The following is a 17197-nucleotide window of genomic DNA, read 5'->3' on the forward strand; positions in this document are numbered from 1 at the left end:
GACACAAAATCACCACAGCACTCAGGGCAGGAGGGACAGTGACACAAAATCACCACAGCATTCAGGCACCCGCACACATAGACACTCCTGTGTTTACTGACTACTTGAGAATTTTTGATATTGGTAAGTAATAAACTGTACAATGTAATATTACTAAGAAAATGCATCAAGTCCTCAAAGTTTCTCTATAAACATGCTGYTTGCTTTCTTGCCACATCAAAAAGATTGTATCATCAAACACCAAAACAGTACTTTTTTTTTAATGCCTATTAAATAATAAAGGCAGCAGATGATGTATCGTTAATACAGCTTTCACCCTTTTACTGCAAAATTCAATTAATTCTCTAAGTGTAAGATTAGTCCTGAAAGAAACAGATCTATTTCAAGTTCCCACTCATTAGAATAAACAGCCCAATTTGTACCACATTCAAAATATAAACATTGGGATGTCCTGACCTTTCTGGATTCTGAATCATGAGAAATCCACCTAATCACCGCTTCAAAGACGTATCTTTCGTTTCCAACATTGAGCTTTTCCATCGACAGCACTTCTTTCAGTTTTTGAGGAGTCAGTTCCAAGAATTCCTCTGTGCTGCTGACATCTCGAAAGTGAGTTTCCAGATACTCTGAGGCAAGGTAGTGAACATGATGCAAACAATAGTGCAGTGCAAAGTCCCGAATACCAATACAGTTCTCAGCAGCTATGCAACCTTCTAAAAACTCACAGCAGAGAGTTTTTAAGTCTGTAAGCAGCAGGAGATCAGCTGCCTGTACCACATCTTGGATAGTTTCTTCATTTAGCCTGATCTGCAAGAATTAATTTAGAAGTTATAGCTACTATCACTCATTTGTTCCATGACATGCCCGCATTCATTACACTCATTCTCAGTGGCTGGAAAATGGAGTATTAATGCCAGTGTAAAAATTAGGAGAAACTGATATGACTGCTAACCATTTATTAATTAACACAGGGATGGAAAGGCATTTGCTTGACAGAAGGTGTGGAGCAGAAATTTTGCTCCTGAAGCAACCAACCATAAAATTGCTCATCTCATCCAGGAACCTAAAATGAGYTTTGCTGCAATAAACAAAGCATTTTTTAAAATGCATATCCAGGAATAAATTTCAAGCCAAATCTGCCTTTTCTTTTTCTCCTGAAAGTTAAACTCATTCAGCAATCTCAATCTTGTTCCAAATAAACTAGACACACCAACTTTAATTCCTGCTAAGGCTCCTGGCAGGCAGATCTGACCGCAGATCTCTCTGCCAGAGAGATGGGCATGAGGAGCAGGGAGGGAGGGTGCCTGGTTCATTGCAATGCTCAGTGATGGGGTCTCCATCTCTGTGCCTACCAAACCAGTCTGCTGTCACAGCTGACAARCACTGCTTGTTTTAAAGCAGGTTACTGAAGGTGGTCACCAATTTTGATACAAGCATTTGACATAAACTCTAAATTTTACAGCCCTCCCCTGCTGCACAAGGAGAGCAGAGACAACTCCTGCAGAGCCTACTGCCTCTACTTCACATGCACAGCCCCACTTGGCAGAAGTTCTATCACAAAGCTTTAAACATCTTTCAGGACAAAAACTCAAGTTATTTTGCCAAATAGTACAATTGAGTTTTCGTTTTTTTTTAATACCATACCTGCCCACTGAAGATGTAATCTAGTATCTCTTTCATGATATCAACAGATATCCCTTCAAGTTCAATCTTGTATGTTGAGCCATCATCCTTTGGAGGATTGTAATTCAATTTTGTTCTAAGAGAAGAGAAAAGAAAAAGAGGAAAGTTCAAAATTATGGGCATTGCTTGCTCTCAGTTTCTGAAGAAACAAACACTAGCTATGGACCAAGCACCTGAGCTACAACAGAGATGTTAAAACCTTCCAGYGTGATGGGAAAACTGTCCCTTGAATCAGCACGTAGGTATGGTCTCTGATACTGCTCATCACATTTCCAAGCTGAACAAATATGTCAGCCTTGCAAACTACCCAGGCCATCAAAGAGCCTAAGTATTTTTTATCCCAGTTCATTCATCACAAGCATTCAAAAACTTCACTCAGACCTTCCAACAGAACAGCRGCTCTGCTGACAGATGAAACACAAGAATTTGCTTTGATAAAGGTGGAAAAAAACCCAAAGCAAAACAAAACCAAACCTTTTTTTACSAAGAAAGAAATAATTAGAGTTAGCAGATGTGATCAGAATATTCACTGGCAGCAGAAACATTTGGATTGCATTGTCATTTTGTGTAGTTTATGATGTTATCAGCCTAATGCTCTGCCTGGCTGTAACCAACCATGCACTCACAATCTCAGCAAACAGCCCATGTGCTGCTCAGCAGAGCTTTAAATATTCATCTACATCAGTGGACGCTTCACATACAGGCCATTTCTTTAAACATACCAGGAGCACTGTGATGTGCCTGTGAATAGAATGATGGGGGTAGGGGAAAGGTGAGGAAGTAATAATAGCACAGCAGACACTTTGCTTTCCACTGGCTGTCAGTGCAAACATTTCTTCCAGGAGAGACAGCTTTAAGTGTTCAAAAGGGAGCAGCATCCACCAGTCTGGTGCAAACAGCCATGAGAGCTAATAAAAGATTATTTTAAACATAWTTTTCCACACTTTGGTCAATTAAGAATATATTATATAAAGACCAGAAAGCTTGTTTCACTACCACTGTGTATATATAGTGACCTACATCTATACCACAGCATATTAAAATAAAAGCCTTTATAACTTTTAACATTAGAGTATATTCTGAGATAGAATTAGTTTCTTAGTGTGAAAAGCTATGGCTTTGTTAAGCTGAAAGTGTCCAGTCTGCCACAGCCTCCTGCTATCCACACTCATACTAAGCAAATACATAAATAGGTCTTAGCTAAGGGTAGATTCTGCCTCACTTACTCATATCGGAATAAATTAGTTTCTCACAAAATGATCTGTAACTCACATCAAATAAAACCTTAGYCTGTAAGGAGCTATTTTTAAGTGTGAATAAGGACATTAATTTTAGCCCTTTAGTTCATCATAGTTGTGGTCTTGTCTTCACATCCCTGTTCTACWCTGCASAACACACAGAGATAGCGGTGCTGGRGTGCCCAYGTACAACTGCACCAGGGCTGAAGCTGCTTCACCCTGTGTGCACAGCACCTGGCATGGGTTACAATACAAATAACAACAACAGCATGGCATGGATTAGGAAATTGTTTATTTCCTAACACTTGGAAGGAGATTAGGAAAATTATGTGACTCCCATTAAAGCGCATGCTGAAATAGCAGGCACTGATTTACAGGTTGTCAGCTGAAAACTCCTAACGCAAAGTGCATTTCCAGCAGAATGTACAACATGCACAACCTCCACTCCAGCCATCCTTCCTTCCCCATGTGCAATGTGCATTTTTCATGTCCACAAGCTCCAAACAAACCACAGAGMATACACACACAGGGCAATGCGCCTTTTCAACTCCAGCACACAGCAAAGGCCTTTTACACAGATTTTCAAATCAATCCAAACTACCTCCACTTCCACTCCAATTGTGGGTTTCTCGTTTTGTAACAAATGGCGCTCTTATTCCCTGGGATGAAACTGTGTTTTCTYTTAATTTAACATAAAATGTATCAAGGTTAACAGCATCCAGCTTCCTTCAGCAGAAAAGGCAGTTGGGTGCTCCCTGGATCTTAGTGGTGTCAGATAACTGTGAGTAACTGTTATGTCAAATACACAGCAGTATCTACACAGAACCTAGGGAGTCCAACACATTGTGGGGCTTAAAACAGGTCCAGAGCATATAATAAGCATGTTGATGCCAGCACTAATGGGGAGATTAGGGAAAGGACTCGTGCTGTTTATCACTAACTTTCATCTTAGCATCACCTGTACACACCCAAGCTAAATCACCTCATTGGGTGGACTTTACACCGACGCCTCCTGGTAACCAGAAAGTGTTGTTCAGAGTTTTTGGGTCTTATCAGGCTAGATGTTCTAATTACTGTGTACTTTTTCAGGCATCAACAGTTGGTAATCTGAAAAGAAAAGACCTAGCACCTGATTGCAAGGCCAAAACACAAAGTCRAGGCAGAAAAAATAACCTTGAGAACAAATCAAATTATTTCACAGTTACAGAGCTCGTATGTAGCAAACATTCACCTTATGCAAATGCTTCCCAGTTCAGATTAAATTTTGTTCCTATCATCTGCCATGGGAAGCAATAGTTATCCATCTGTCACATGATTTTAAGTTTTTGGTTAATAAACTACAAGGTTATTTATTTCGGTACAAGTACTTCTGAGCTCTGCCAAAAGAGCCATTCCCAAAGGCAGCTGGAGGTACTCATTGTCACTCACATCAAAACTGCAGGACAGCTAGTGGCTGTTGGGACGAGGGGAAGAAAAATATGGTGCAAGGACATATTATAACCACCAGCTTTGGGGCTGGAAAAGTTTAAGAAGGAAAATCGTGAGTCCAAATGGAAAGAAAGCTGAAGGAGGAGMGAAAAGTAGGAGGTGCGAAAGCGGAGGGCAAGGAGCCACATGTCCTCTTGCATCACCCAGCACCAGCTGTGACCTGCACCCAGCAAACTGAGGCCTGGGCACCCCTGTCATAAGACACAGAGACTGAATGAGAAAGTTTCCAAACAAGTTGGTTCCCAGTTCAGAAAGACAATGGGTGGCACATGGAGAAATAATTAACCCTTATCCTCTATCAAATTTCATTTTTAGAAAGTAAGTTACCAGCTCTGCTTAAGCAGAGGCTTTTCAGTCATTCAGCACCCAGAAGGAGGATGCCTTCCTTCTGCCACACTCCTCCTCGGGGTGATTTATTCAGCCTGTGATTTGTGTGGCTGAGAGCTRGAAGTGGCAACCAGCAACCCAAGGTGCAGAGATGTGCCGGCTGCAGCACAGCTGCTTCGAAACCAGGCATGTGACAGCTTCCTACTGTGGACAACATTTCTAATTACTTCAAAAGCACTCCAAGCTGCCAAAACACAGCAGAAAAGGCTGCCTCAGTCTTCCTTAATTCAGATGGAAGACCAGAACATCAAGATTTAGAAGAAAACAACCCTCCCAGCCAACCAAAAAACCCATGAGTTGGGAGCAGAGCACAGCCGAGACAGAGTTGGAGGAAACGAAACAAGGCAACTTCTTCATCCTGTTTTCTCAAGTAATTTAATTTTGAGCAGCTTGACTCCATACACTTTTCCAAACAGTGTTYTCCATTTTTAATTAAGATCATCGTTTTAAGTTGAAATTGCTTCCASTAACATAAAGTGTTCTATAAATGCTCAACATCCACCCCAGCATCTTGTGYCTCATCAGGAAAACTGCTGGCACACACAACACCTTGAGCCAGTGGCATAAGAACAAATGGGTTGATGTTGTGTTTTGATGTTGTCTGTGTGACAAATTTAGAATCTGCTGTTCCACATCACTTAAGGAATACAATCCTAATGAGTCATCTCAAATGYTCTACATAAGGCAGAATGAGGATAAAAATTCCAGTACCTCTTCTGTGTATGCAAGCAGTATAAGCAAGGTGAATCCTCAAAATGAAAAGAGGAGCTTAAGAGCTGATGATGATACTGCTAGGAATGACAATTCACATCTAATGATATAAGATTCAAATAATTAAAAAAAACACCCAGAAGCAAAAAGCAAACTAACAGGTAAATTAAGATTGTCCGAAGTTCTTGTTAAAATTAAGATGGCTCTTCCAATTTATTGTTATTTTAGAAGAGCAAAACAAATCAAAACACAATCATACTTCCAACCTTACAGTCAATCCCTGTGAGAGCATTGTTGTGGGACAGTTAAGATGTATAAGCAGATTGATAAAGAGTCCAAAATGTCYGTAAACTTGGTTTTCTTACATTTTAAGTCAAAAGCTTACAGGCTGGGAATAATAATTTTTAAAAACTAAACTAGAAAAAACAACAAACAAAACAAAAATTCAGATGAAGAAGTCAGCCACCACCAACACCACCTGCTCTCCTGAGTCAGACATAATTTTGTGGGAACATTTTCATCTTTCAAATCTCTGCCTTATCTGTAAACTKTCAAGGAAAAACAACAGATGTGGTTTTACAATGGTCACATAAGTTATAAGGAGAACAAGAGCACAACTCTGGGAGAGCTTTAATCCTTAGCATGAGGGTATAGAGACAGAACACCTGTCTGCAAAGCCTGTGCCTATGAGAAAGCTCTAGACCACATTCACCTCAAGCAGGTTGTTGATATTTACAGTGAACAGCCATCGAAAAATCTGGGAAACAAGAGACAGATGCTTTGGGTTTGGTGCTTTGCAACACAAAACTTTTACCTGCTCCGATGTCATCACAGTGCAAACTCAGTTTGCTGACCTACTTACACAGTCAAGAACCAGACTGCCTGAGACCAGAGAGAGACACTTCTCTTTTGGAAAGGAGAGCTGTTTTCCCAGATTAATGGTTTTGCTCAAGATTAACCATAAAGGCTGGTCTGCACATGCTTTGCTGGTATTGCCACACTARCAAACTTTATTACTGGAGTAGCAAAGCCATCCTTCCAAACCACAGAGTAATACAACTGGGGTTTGATGATGTATCCTTTACCTGCACAAGTGTTTTGGCCTTCTCCAGAGAGCATCAGCATTTTGAAAAGACGTTGTACCTCCAACAAATGTTTCCAGCAAAAACACGCACCAAACCCAAAACAYACTCACAAGGATGACTCAGTCCCAAAAATGGCAAGTGAGTACTTGGAGATTTTGCATCACTAAGGAGAAAACTTTAAAAAATGTGCTTTTGATGCACATTTAGTCTCGTCCTGGTTGGAGTCTTTCAAGTACAAGCTTTTCATGGTAAATCTAATTAAGTCCTACTTAGGACTGACCATATTAATGGTGAAGTTTTTCATTTGTCTGCCTTTATCCTTGCAACATTTTCTCCCATAAAGGCTGGTCTTTCTACGTGCAAAAAAAAAACCCTTAATAATCACATTATTAAACAGGTCAGACATAAAAACATGATGCAGCAGTTCACTCCACCCACCGCCATCCTCCAAAAAGATATTTTACAACCAAATCAGAAGGTTTCCTTTGAGGTCGCACCCTGGCCTTTAGCACCACACATAAAAGCCAGTCTTCACCACACCCTGCAATGGGTGCCAGCTCTCAGAGGATTTTGGCTATGCCTCTCCTATGTCTCTCTCCTTAAGATTATCTGTAACTGCAACTTCACATCTCAAAGCAAAGGAGTCCAYCTAATAGCTCAGCACAAAAAGTTGCAGAAGTTGCTTTGTTTGCTTTTAGACAAACAAAACCTGTGACATACAACTTAATTTTTTCARCTATTGAAAAGTTTAAGCCAGGCAACAACGCAGCTTCCTCCACTTCCATAGGAAAGGGGACAAAGCAATTCCCTCAGCAGCAGCATGGGGGGACATATACAGGGCTCATGAAGAGCTTGTTTATCATGAAAATCCGAAATTACCCTGATTACACTGAGCTCATCCAGAACTAGATTGTAATCTAAATTGGAAATCTACCCTCAACCAACATGCTTTGCCTAAACATGTGAGTTAGCCCCAAGTAGACAGAACACACACTCAACAAACTGTGCCCGAGAATGGACCCTGCAAGTTCTCAGCAGCACCAAGGACCTGATGTCTCATTCTATTTTGGTTTCTTTGGCCAGCATGGGAAGAACCCAAGCAAGAGCASCAGCTGAGCTTGCAAACAAATCAAACAGCAGCAATGCAGATGAGCTGGGCACCTGTGGTTCGTGCACCTCATGCGTGGCACAAAGCACAGCTCAGGCTCATCTGTGATGTGGTGGAGTAACCTGGGTCASCAGTCAGCTGTTTRTCCATGATGGACCTTCCCRTGACAGAARCATGTGCCACTGGATTTAAAAAGGWGGTTTGGTTTGGTTTTTTGCTTTGTTTTGAAAAGGTGGGAAAAAATATCTAATACCTGCTCCTCTGCAGGCAGCAGGCTAKTCTGCATGGATCACTCATCAGAACCCCTCACGAAGTAACTAAATCTTTCTCATACTGATGACATTTTTYTGCTCCACATGACACTTGAATCCAYTCACTAAACTKAAAATTTTCATCAGTGTTACACTTTCCAGGTAGTAGTTTGAAACTAGGCCCTCCTCAGAAAAACAAAGGAAGACGTTTTTGAAATAAAGTTGTAAGCCAAGAAATGAAGAGTTTCATACTTGAAAACATGTCTTCTTTCAAATTAACTCTGCTTTTAAGCTTGTTAAAAGAGCTTTTTAAGAAGAAACAAGTACAGTGCCATATCCACATTGCTAAATTTGCTGTTAAATATGTTTAAGAAATGCAGTGCTGTGTGACGTGTCTAATAATCCAAATATTCCTGTMTCTTACTAATATCATTACTTAAAGAACACCAATAAATCTTCTGGGAAAACATGGATTAACCAGGTTTTATACCTCACTTAGCCTCACTGAACTTGGGAGGAATAAACAACAGAGTCAGAGAAAGATTTTCATAATTGCTGGTATGTATGGAGTCAAATAGACAAAATTATGAGTGCATGAGTAGTGTTGTGGAACAGCTGGAAGATGTTTGGAATYCAGCTGAGGGAAGCACCGGAATTCTGGGTATGCCCAGAGCTGGAAAACACAGATCTGCAAGACCTTCACAGAAAGCAATGACASAGCCAAGAGGAAAAAGGAACCAGGAACGTGGATTCCATCAGCACAGGAGTCTCCAATGCTGAGCACTCACCATGTCTGTAAACAAGAGCTGCACCAGGCAGCCCACGTCATCCAGGGGATGTAAACCAATGTGCCTGAGGACATAAACCAGCCACTACATGGTATTAAGAACATATTTCCTTGAGAGGCACAAGGAATTTCAGAGCTGTGCATAARCAGTGATTTATTTTGTTTTTTTGGAAACATGAAGCCGTGGCAAAGATAAAATGTGAGAGACAAAGACAGGAGTGGAGAATCCCCTGTGCRTAGGAAACACTACACTGTACTCAGTACCTGCACAGAGAGAAACCTCTGTACAATATACAAAATAGGAGTATGAACAGAGAGGGAAGAAACAATCCTTTCAAATCATTAGTTAGAGTTCATATTTGTCAGTCCACACCAGGAAGAAGTTCCTTTCATAACTGCAGCTGAGACCAACACAAACAAAACTGGTTCAAAGAATTAAAAAAAAAAAAACACCAAAAAATCAAAATACAAATCAAGCATTTCAGACTCATCAGCTCCAGACACATCAGTAACTTCAGAGCGGCCCAGTTCCAGCCACAAAATACATTCAAAATCAAGAAAAAAAAAACTAATAAAAAAGGTTATTTTAATAAGAAAAGTTTTGCCAAACAAGGCAATTAATGCAAGTGTAAAAGCAACCTACAGAGTAYAAATTACCCAGCCATCCCAAGCAGCCCCATCCTGCCACACCTTCCAGCCCAAYTCGCCTCTTACGTCAGGCACGCAGCTGAGCTGAGCGTCTCCACATACAAAGGAAGGACAAGAAATCTCATCTCTAGTTCTCCTGGGTAAACAAGATGCTCTGATTCCCAGTTCTCCTTCTGCTTGACGTGTAGCAGCAGCCCAWGTGTATTTTTTTACTATTTTGGGCTGGGTAAGAGCCTTATGGCGTCTTCCCTTCAGGCCATCTCTAGGGGCTTGTTGGAGCAGGAATATAATTAACAACTCCCCATTCAAGCCTGGTATAGTGACTCCTAAATCCCTTTTTAAACCATCAGCTCTGAACATACCTTTATCACTGTTGCCCCTCAACTGCTTATCCAAACACAACATGTGTGTAGGCACTTCTGACTTGTGCCAGGCAACTTCTCAGTTTCTGGCCAAGGCAACTATTTTGATTTACTGCCTCTCAAAGTAACAGAGACTTTACAATTCGGTTATCACAAAAACATAATAGGTAGCATTTCAATTAAATTTTTTAAAAATCGAAACCAAAACAAAACTATGCTTATTTCAAAAAACAGTTTGTAAAGTCTGGAAGCAAATTCTGGCCTGATCTGTTCCTAACTTCCTACTTCCTGGGCAGCCTCCAAAGCTCCCGGGAGACTGCCAGAAACAAACTTTTCAAAGAAGTTTGTCTTCATTGATGACAACAACGACCAGAGAGCCCTCCTTGACAGTGCAGTTACCACAGCACTGCCTGCACTCCCAGTGAAGAGGACACARGCCCTGGCACAAGCACAGCGTGGTTTGGCTAAAAAACAGAGCTTGGGAGCATGGGGTCCTGACAATCAAACAGCTCCCAGATCCAGCAGCCATTTGTGTTCGTGACTTCCATACTTGTCCCAAATTGAAAAAAAAGTTTTAAAACACTATAAAYGGTCTTTATAAATGTCAGCAAAAAACAAACAGGTATCAGGAAATAAGCAGGAGAAGCTACTGGCATGTGTTGGCTTCTACTTGACCTTGCTCTACGATATTCATTGTCCAACAGGTGGAACAAGAAGTGCCCAGTCGCGCCTCCAGGGTGCAAGAGGGACGTCCCACCTCCCACACCAGCACTCACAGATCTCCCAGCCACATTCCCACAGGGATGGTGTCCCAGCAGGCTCCCCTCGTGACAACGGCAAATGCTCCAAGTGCCAGCACACAGAGGAAAGGGCAGGAGATCAGTGCTGGGGGGCACGACCTGCCACATCTCCATGGAAATCTATTTTGGCACTGGCTGTGGCTGTGCAGGGTCATACAAGGTCTGCAGTGTTTTAGGGATGTCAGGAGGTTGAACAGGACAAGTGAGGAGATGCAAATGCTGTCAGGTTATTTCTGACCAAAAACCCATTTACAAGAGGTACAGCTATTTATAAGTACGTAAAAATAATGTGAACCTAACCTTACATTTACATTCTTGTTTAGTTATATTATGCTCATCTGAAAAAAGATTGAAATATGATTACTGGTCCATTACTGAGTTTGAAAAGCCTTGGGGAACAGTATAGAACACATGCAGCCATCTGTAATCTGCTCACGCAGATGCGTGAAAATCAAAGACAAAACTTGCTGAGGTAACAAAAATGTCTTAATTCAATTTGTAATGGAGCCACACAATCCCTGCGTAACAACATTAAATTTGTGTAAGAAAATGGGCTTAAATATCCTCTTTGTTCAGGTAGCTCCCACAYGCTCCCTATGATCCAGCAAGCAGACAGTCAGTGAGCAAAATATAAAGAGTTGCAAGTTTCAGCTGGCCAGGAACGACTCATGCCAGACAGTGACAGATCTGTTCRGATGAGAACATCTGCTGCTACTGCTGAGGATACCAGGAATAYTTGGACCCAATCTATCCTATAAAAGGTTGGCGGATATGTGCCACAACTTAGGCCAAACTTACTGGCGCAAGCATGGTTTGTTCTGGTAAAAGCCCTCTTATGCCTCTGTAATTTACACTAGGCTCTCAAACAAAATAAATTAAACCAGGGCAACGGATCTGCACTAAGGAAATTGCCAGGACAATGAGTGTTAYAAAAAAAAGTGCAATTTTCTGGCTGATTCGTTACAGAAGAGAAAACCAAGAGCTAACCTGGCTCAAGTGTAACCACTCTGGGATGCACAGCAACATCACCACGAGCCAAACCACGCTTTGTCCCATGGCGGTTCCTCTGGAGGAACCCTCCTTTTCTCAGGCTCAGGAACATACCACAAGATGYTAGAGATATGCAGGGAGACTTCTGTGCTTTGTAAATGGCAGGATTTGCTCCCGGGGCACACAGAGGGATTAGATAAACCGGTACATACAAGGGAATTCTGTAGGAATTCCCACAACCACCCCCCAACCTCACTGCCTTGAGAGAGCTTCCAACCACTTGGCATTAAGCAGTTGAGGCAAGACCTCAAGAATCAATCTACCACAAAAATTAAAAGTCTCACTGGTCCCACAGACTGAAAATTTGGAAATTAAACAGGTCTTTATTATTATTCTGCACTTGCAGAAGCCACCCTATGGATCAGACAGGCAGGTGGGACCCATGACACCAATAACACTTCCATGTGTTTCCATGGCCCCTCAGGTCTTTTTTCCTCTCCCCACTGAAGATGCTATCTTTGAGCTGCATGGATAATCCAGTTGCCAAATAACTAGTGGGAAAACACATCACTATAATTTACAAGTGTCCTACTCATAACCAGTMAGCCAAACAGCTCCCATGCAAAACTAAAAAACAGGTAACGCTCCTCTCTCTGTGGCTGCACAAATCCTTCAGCACACACAGACTCTGCTCACACCCAACCACCCCCTCACAAAGTTCATGCCTACTTATTTTCCTACTCACACCCTAAACTAGGCATTCATGCAAACCCTACAGCTTCTGAACTCGCCCACCAACTTGCCCAGAGCCACAGCACATAATGACACAGCCAGACACTGAAAACACCACATCAGCTCATACTTCCACTGCTTCACTTCAAGTTTCACATAAACACTTATTTCTATTCCAGGTTTTACTTCTGAAATTACTTAATGGATTTTTCTGAGCTTTATACTGGAATTTTTCAAATGAGAGCAACCTGAATCAATTGGCATTTGGAGACTACAACAGCCTGTGGAACCAGAGCTTTGGAATCAGCCACCCTGAAAATACAAGGGCAGGAAGTTCTCATGTCTCCTGCAATAACTGTTTCTATAGAGGCCTAAACTGATTTTCTTTGAAAAACCAACACTCAAAATAGATGGGACTTGCACAGAATAGGCACAAAGTGGAGATTAAATTAATCTCCAGAAAGAGCCACTGAAATGTTACCCTTGGCTGGAAACACAATGCTCCAACATTGGCAACMTACCTGACCAATTCTACCCAATGTGAAGACCAGCTGGACTAARAGAGAGATCCTGGAGTGATAAAAAGAAGAGAGACAGGCAGCAAGTAAAAATTAGGCTCTGCAAAGGTAGGTAATACAAATGTGTTTCTTAATGTGCCCTACAAGAACTAGGTACATGTATTTTTGGTTCTTCACATCTTGAAAGCCTGAGGAGAAGACATGAGTAAGCTCTAAAAAAAAAAAAAAAAATCCAACCACGCTTAATCATATTTATATATTAATGCATGTAACCTACTTTCACACATAGTTAATGAGTTCCTTCATGAGATTTGAACCTGAACAATTCTGAGTTTAAAAAAACCACAACTCTAATGACTACAAGTTTTGTTGCTAATGTAGTTGTGTCTGGAGCTCTCATTCCTCACACACGCTTAACCCATATTTCCCCAGCACATTTTTCAGACATTGCACTGACAAAATACCATGCTTCAAGAYGAAACTGTGAAAARGCACTTCTCCATTGGATAATTTACRGTAWCTTTTAATTAAGCATTTTTGTCACAGTAAAAAAAAAAATTACATTTCCTGTAAACTCATCCTGCTGTAACAGTAGAACAGCAGTTTTTCCAAGGACATGACCTCTTACCACCTACTGCAATTCTTCTGAAACTTAATGGCAGGCATATGGTCATCTAAAATATGATGGCCAATGACCTAAAAAGCATTCAGGCATTTTGAAGAGTATGAATCAATGGCGCACTTCTATGTCACATCTTTGACTTCTTTCACCACAATCTTCCAAACCTGCTTCTCAAGACAAGCAGTGACAAAAAATCATTAGTGCCTAGGCTCCACCATGTCTTTTTTTGCAAATTCTCGATCATCTTCCTCCTCTGTGTATTTTATTTCATTTTATATCTCAGTTCTGCCAGCTCTATCAGTGCAGAGAACTGTTTCTTTAAGTCTGTGCATGATCACTGCCATTTAAAAGTTATTCACCAGCCTCATATTCTATTTATTTTTAGTTTATTTTTGTACTTGAGAGTGTTGCAGTTGTACTACAACGGTCACCCAAAACACCGTATTGCCTACAAGCAGATGATATGACACTGCAGAAGGTTGAAATTTTTTGGACTGTAGCATAAAGAATCTCCATCCTCACCTAGCACAAAAATGCAAATTTTGTGACAACTTCACGGGAAGCAGCAGCTGGAAGAAATGCCCAAACAGTACAAAAAGTCTGCCACAGATTTATGATAATGCTGTGTTTAAATGGTACTGAAGCTCTGCTCCTACTTTACACATGAAGACTAAACAAATGTCTTATCACCTGCAAATGAGTGGACTGAAAAACCCTTTGAAATTAACCACTTGTACATTTTGTTTACCCACTCTGACATGCAGATATGTATCACAACCTCTCGTGGAGGGTATGTTCTTTTCACCTGATGTCACTGGACTTGTCAGCACTGAGAGTGATGAGGTTCAGACTGGTGTCACCAGGACTTTCTGTGACCTGGGTTTCCCTGCACACAGAGCCCAGGAGCAGCTGTTTGCCAGGCACCTCAGAAACCATGACTGTGCTAATGCAGCTCGTCCTCCCCAGCAYTCGCTGTCAAGTGGCACAGTTCTGCTGCACATGCTGGTGACAGCCCTGCCAAGAGCTGCCAGCGATCCTGGCACGGCCAGGCTCTGTCCCTCTGGCAATTTCTGAGTGATGTTCTTAGATATTGTGGGGGCATAAGCGWTGGGGAGACAAACCTGCATTTTCATTTTTTAATTTAGAAGCCGATGTACTTCAGAACCCATGACCAGCACCTGGAGCCCTGTCTTGCTAAAAGACATTAAGGAGGAAAAAAAATGATGCTGAAGTGCTGACTCGGTGCGGCCGAGGGACACACAGAGCCCAGCACCTCRCAACGTCCCTGGGATGCTGCCCCTCGGCCGGACACCTCCCTCACCATCCTCATAGTTCATCCTTTAGGGTTTACTTGTTCACACCAGGCACTTGGCAGCAGTGAAGTTGTTGGGGGGATTTTTTTCCCCGTTGGGTGACACAGCCTCTCAGAGCTGGGAGAAGCAGCGGTGCGATGCCGAGAGCACGGCGGCTCCTGCGGAGGGGCCCGGCCGGGGAAGGGAAGCAGGAAAGGAGCGGAGGAGGTGGCCCAGCCGCTTCTCCCACAGAATCACAGAGTAGCTGGGGTAGGGAGGGACCTCTGGAGATCCCCCAGAGCAGCCCCTCTGCCAAGGCAGGGTCACCTAGAGCAGGTGACACAGGAACGCGTCCAGCTGGGGTTTGTTCGAATGTCTCCAGCAAGGGAGACTCCACACCCTCCCTGGGCGCTCGGGCCAGCTCCGAGCTGAGGCACCCGGGTTCCGCGGACCCCCGGGCCGGCCTTCCCCGGCTCTTCGGCCCTCACACGCCGCGGCTCCCGCTCCTTACATAACCCCGGCCCCTCCGAGCGCCCGCCCGGGGGCTGCGGGCCCGGCCSTACCTGATGTAGGGGCTGGCGGCCGCCAGGATGTTCTTCTGCACCGGGATCTCCTCGCCTTCCAGCACCAGGTGAGCGTCGCAGAACCGCGTCTCCTCCCGGAACGAGCTGAGCGCCCGCAGCAGCCGCGCCGGGTGCTGCGGGTCCGACACGGCGCTGGGGCCCGACATGGTGCTGCTGCCGCCGCCGAGCCGGGCCGGGCCGGGCCGGCTCAGTCCCTGCCCTCACACCATGGCTGAGCGCCCGCCCGCCGCTGACATCATTCGCGGCATCATCTCCCCGCGCCGCCCCGCCTGCCCTCGGGCACCGCGGCCCCTCAGCGGGCGGGGCGGCCACGGCCCGCGCAAACATCGGCTTTTGTCTCCTCACGCCTTTGCGATGGCGCTGTACAGGGTCCGGGGAAGGGAAAGGGGCTGGGGGAAGGGCTGGAGAGCCCAGGAGCGGCTGAGGGAGCTGAGGGGGGGCTCAGCCTGGGGAAAAGGGGGTTCAGGGGGGACCTTGTGGCTCTGCACAGCTCCCCGGCAGGAGGATGGAGCCGGCTGGGGTCAGACTCTTGTCCAGGCAACGAGCGACGGGATAAGAGGAAATAGACCTAAGCCACGCCAGGGGGAAGTTAGGTTGGGCATTAAGAGAAATTTCTTCCCCAAAAAGGGCGATTTGACATTGGTATGGGCTGCCCTGGGAGGTGGTGGAATCACCAACCGTGGAGGTTGGCACTCGGTGCACCAACCGTGGCACCGAGTGCCATGGTCTGGATGACACAGTGGTCTTTGGTCATTGTTGGGCTTGATGGTCTCAAAGGTCTTTTCCAAGCTAATTGGATTCTGTGATCCTGTAAAAGTGGCCTTTTATTTATTTATTTGTTCCCTTACAYGAGCTGGAGGTGAATGCTACTGGTGAAGGCACAAGGAAAAGTAAAAGAATGAGAATTAAATATCGCAAGACTCACGGTGGAAGTGCATTTTTCTGAAGCTGCCCACTGCAAATGTGGCCTTTTCCAGCAAAAAAAAAGATTTTTAGGAGAGTTCATATGGTAAATTTTAGGCCATTTATTATTGTTCTTAATTGCACATTAAGAGATTACTTGATTCCATCTGCTTTCTTAACAGCATCCGACATTCAAGCAGTGAAACTATTTGCACTGAGTAAAAGTGTTTCACAAACTGTGATCTGCTCTAAAATACACCCAGCCAGTGCTGCCAGGGGGAACCAGCACAGCAGCTCAGCGTGTTCCCTGCACTGACAGGCACAGCAGAATTGGGATTTCCCAGTCTCTGGAACACAAGATAGATATCATGCTCTCCATGCCTTCATTGGGAAAATAACATTTCCAGTGGACCTGATTTACTAAAGCTGGGATGGGTCACATGCCTTTATTACTTGCATTTCAGTGAAATGTAACAAAATTTTATCACTCATTCAGATTGATGGTGTCTCCAAATAATTTTACCACTTGGAAAATGAATTAGGGTGTCTGGAAGTGACCCCGTAGGAAAGAGAAATGAATGCCTTCACAAAGGCAGCCTTGTTCTTTCCAAGCTGGACACAATGCTGGTTTGTTCTGCAGATGGAGATTGCAGCTGGGACATCCTCACATGGAGACCCAGCATTTCAAACTCTGGGCCTGGGAAAAGAGTGTGCTCAGCCCTTGCTGAGGTGCTCACTATCTGCAGAGGGTCACAGGCAGCAGCACCGTGCTCCAGGTGTGCTGTGCAGCTCTGAAYAAGAGTTTTAGAAGCAGAGGATGTAGGACAGAAGGCCTAAACCCACAGTAATGTACATGAAACACCAGCAGCTTTGCAACACTTGTTGTCAAACGTGCCCATTTACAAATGTTAGAAGGGCATTTTTTCTGGYTTGGGTATAATCATCCAGGACGTCAGGGGTAGGTTGAGGATCCAGAGGACACATTCCCAGCTCTCTTTGAGGGTAATG

The 17197-nt window shown here is 43.6% G+C and overlaps 1 protein-coding gene across 1 annotated transcript in view; it reads right to left on the minus strand.

Annotated features, from left to right (window-relative positions):
* Positions 1-15500, minus strand: part of GAN (gigaxonin) — a 29496-nt gene extending 13996 nt beyond the window's left edge. Inside the window, exons 1-3 of the mRNA XM_057372534.1 lie at positions 15266-15500; positions 1645-1759; positions 457-807 (exon numbers count right to left, since the gene is read on the minus strand). Of these exons, the coding sequence (XP_057228517.1) occupies positions 457-807; positions 1645-1759; positions 15266-15432 (633 nt within the window). The 5' untranslated portion in view covers positions 15433-15500. The remainder of the gene's footprint in view (positions 1-456; positions 808-1644; positions 1760-15265) is intronic.
* Between the last annotated feature and the right edge of the window lie 1697 nt (positions 15501-17197).

The sequence above is a fragment of the Malurus melanocephalus genome, unplaced genomic scaffold, assembly GCF_030028575.1.
Source record: "Malurus melanocephalus ecotype Western Australia unplaced genomic scaffold, MMel_1.1 scaffold_173, whole genome shotgun sequence".
Classification (NCBI taxonomy): domain Eukaryota; kingdom Metazoa; phylum Chordata; class Aves; order Passeriformes; family Maluridae; genus Malurus; species Malurus melanocephalus.